General features: G+C 38.5%; 1 protein-coding gene across 1 annotated transcript; it reads left to right on the top strand.

Moving 5' to 3' along the window:
- The first annotated feature begins 6 nt into the window (after window positions 1-6).
- Window positions 7-585, top strand: LOC106749936 (putative glycerol kinase 5). Its single transcript, XM_014629910.1, has 2 exons — window positions 7-193; window positions 326-585. Exons 1-2 carry the CDS (start codon window positions 151-153, stop codon window positions 583-585), a joined length of 303 nt encoding a protein of 100 aa, XP_014485396.1. The 5' UTR covers window positions 7-150.
- The last annotated feature ends 2,924 nt before the right edge of the window (window positions 586-3,509 follow it).

Genomic DNA, 3,509 nt, shown 5'->3' with positions numbered 1-3,509 from the left:
GTTCGTTTCACGAACGAATTGAATTGAATGTTGACTTGAACGGGCGTGTGGCTCCTCAGGGTCGACGGCGGAGTTTCCGGAAATAATTTCATTATGTAATTGCTGAGCGACTTAACGGGGCTGGAGGTGGAATGTCCAGACACTGTCGAGATGTCTATCTTGGGGACAGCTCTCATGGCCGGCTTGAAAAGCGGTACGATCGTGCGGAAAGCAACTTTCGAGAACTTTCTGCCTTACATTTCGCGCCTCACGAATGCTCGTAATCGGTCCGATCGGACGTTTGTATTCAGCGAACGATAATCCTCAGTGTCTCGTTCACTTGCAGGACTGTGGAGCAGCAGAGATGAAATAGCAAAACTTCGCCGAGTGAAAAAAGTATTCAGACCAAACAAGGACAACCGTGAGTCGTATAAAAACACGATAGATGAATGGCAAAGGGCGATTGACCGTTTGAAAAATTGGTACCGACNCGCATGTAAAGAGAATGCGACATTTCATACGCACCAACCTAATACATCGTCAATAGAAGCTAAAGAGAAGAAAATTCAGGATGTTGCGCATATTCGCGTCGGGAATTCGCAATAATATTGCAACGTTCAATATTACAACGTAATAATATTATTGAGGAAATATATGTGAAACATATATGAAAATATATATGTGGAAAGTACCATAAAGAAGAAAATATACACAAAATATAATTTACACTTATTACATCTTGCCAGAAGCATATTTGTTAACATATATTTTCCGATATATTTTGTTTCCCTGCGAGATATAAGCCCGACTGCGATTTAACTACGATTACTATGATTTTGCCGCGTCTCATTAATAATTTACGCGTAAAATTAATTACACCTGAATGAATTAAATATGCGGAAGCTAATAAAACCAGTTGGCGAGTGTGCGAATCGAGAAATGTATGTGTCAACCGTAAATTTAGCCCGGAATAATTCACGGAAATCGGAAAGATTAAGGTCAACGTGTTAAGACAAGCTTTNGAAGAAAATATACATAAAATATAATTTACACTTATTACATCTTGCCAGAAGCATATTTGTTAACATATATTTTCCGATATATTTTGTTTCCCTGCGAGATATAAGCCCGACTGCGATTTAACTACGATTACTATGATTTTGCCGCGTCTCATTAATAATTTACGCGTAAAATTAATTACACCTGAATGAATTAAATATGCGGAAGCTAATAAAACCAGTTGGCGAGTGTGCGAATCGAGAAATGTATGTGTCAACCGTAAATTTAGCCCGGAATAATTCACGGAAATCGGAAAGATTAAGGTCAACGTGTTAAGACAAGCTTTGATGCACCGGTGATTATCACGGGATCCGCGATACGGCAGACATTGCGCAACGTAAGTTCTCGTGAATGTCGAGACTTAGAGTTACACTCACAAGTGCGGTATTTTTAATTTTATAAGATTTATAGTGTAATAAAATTATGTTTATATATACAATTGTTCGAAGCAAATATATGCATTCTTTTGATATGATTACATAAAGTGTCATTTTCTGATCAATGCATCGAGATCCATCGGTTCTCGTAATTCGTTAGTTACGAACGGGAGTCAAGGAGCGTACGTACGGTCGTAGATAGGTTCTCGCAATTTGTCAGGAGCCGGAGTATGGCGTTTTAACGAAGCACGCAGGGAGAGAGAAATGACCCTGAAGTGTATTATTTAACGGCGGCGGTAANTGAATGTCGAGACTTAGAGTTACACTCACAAGTGCGGTATTTTTAATTTTATAAGATTTATAGTGTAATAAAATTATGTTTATATATACAATTGTTCGAAGCAAATATATGCATTCTTTTGATATGATTACATAAAGTGTCATTTTCTGATCAATGCATCGAGATCCATCGGTTCTCGTAATTCGTTAGTTACGAACGGGAGTCAAGGAGCGTACGTACGGTCGTAGATAGGTTCTCGCAATTTGTCAGGAGCCGGAGTATGGCGTTTTAACGAAGCACGCAGGGAGAGAGAAATGACCCTGGAGTGTATTATTTAACGGCGGCGGTAGTTGTTGAATTCTTATATTTCACGATAGCGAGAGAAAGGTCGAGCGAGCGGGCGAGCTGACGAGCTATACGGTCGCTATCCGAAGAAATATAATTGAAAACGCTGTACGATGTACATCGCGAAACACATGTAATAAGTGAAATTGCATGACTTACGTGGGGTCTCGCGTGGGACGTAGGCAGCGGCACGCGAGATCGTTTATCAGCTGTTAGTTGCTCGCCAGCCGGTAGGGTTCATTAACGATAACACGTGAGAGCGTTGCGTCGCGCGAATTTAGTCCTCGTAGACGCCGTACACCGCAGCATTTTTTTTTGAGTCTCCTGATAAAACTTGGTCACAGTTCCACGCGATCAAAAGAGCGACTTTCTCAACGCAGCGGGGTGGTGGTTTGCTTGCTCACTGCGGCGACGAGTTATTCGAGGTCTTTCGTGCGATTTCGACGAGGAAACCACGGCGACTCGCGCCTAAAGTACGACAAAAAAGAACCGTAAGTCCTCTCTCTTGTGCATCAACCCCCTGGTCTTATAATATCAAAGTCAGATTTGTGGTTAATTTTCCGGGCATTAACCGGGTACCTGAGTCTGTTGGATGGTATTATCCGGATATTTGGGTATACACAGAAAAATACATACTGCATTCAAGTAAATGTCACTTGTCTCAAGTATTTCATAAGTTTACATATTCGCAAATACATTATAAGTTCATGAAAAGCGTCAGATTGATTTAAAATATATTCTGAGCCCTGGTAACCTTAGTATTCTAATCAAGAATATTGAATAAAAACAAACTTTGGTTTGCTTATTAATATTAACCGAATTTAACTTTTCTTTGATCAAGTTTGTAATATCCTTGAAAAGAGATTTAATAATAAATAAAGAAATGCTTCTTTTAAGTACGTGATAATGAGTTTCTCTAAAATTTATAATGAATATATTTTAAGACTGTTTTAAAAAAAATATTTTTTTTAAGATAATTATTACTTAAAAAAAAGTGAACTGAGTAATCGCTCTTCTTAGCAATAGAATGATATTTTTCTCCGCGTGCTGAAGTATTTCTGAAATTATCCGAGCATCGGGTACGGACTANAGTAATCGCTCTTCTTAGCAATAGAATGATATTTTTCTCCGCGTGCTGAAATATTTCTGAAATTACCCGAGCATCGGGTACTGACTGTAGCTTTTGGGCAACACTAGCCCAGTATTCAGTCACATCACTTACACATTTCTCAAATTATCTGTGTATTTGGGTTATTATTATATGTATAATCGAGTTTATTGATATTTTTATTAAATGTCAATATTATTACGCGGCTACTCGGATACCCAGGTATAGAAATACTCAATTTACACTGACAGCATCGATTCTTTTTACATATCAAACCTAATAAACACGAGTTAGAGATTTGTAGCACTCAGATAATACAGATGGCTTAAATTTGACAGAAACGAATTAGACTTGTCGTTGG

The sequence above is a fragment of the Dinoponera quadriceps genome, unplaced genomic scaffold (assembly GCF_001313825.1).
Source record: "Dinoponera quadriceps isolate SergipeBrazil2010 unplaced genomic scaffold, ASM131382v1 scaffold4624, whole genome shotgun sequence".
NCBI classification, from domain to species: domain Eukaryota; kingdom Metazoa; phylum Arthropoda; class Insecta; order Hymenoptera; family Formicidae; genus Dinoponera; species Dinoponera quadriceps.
The sequence above is the reverse complement of the archived record's forward strand: the minus strand, read 5'-3'. Positions and strand labels throughout refer to the sequence as shown.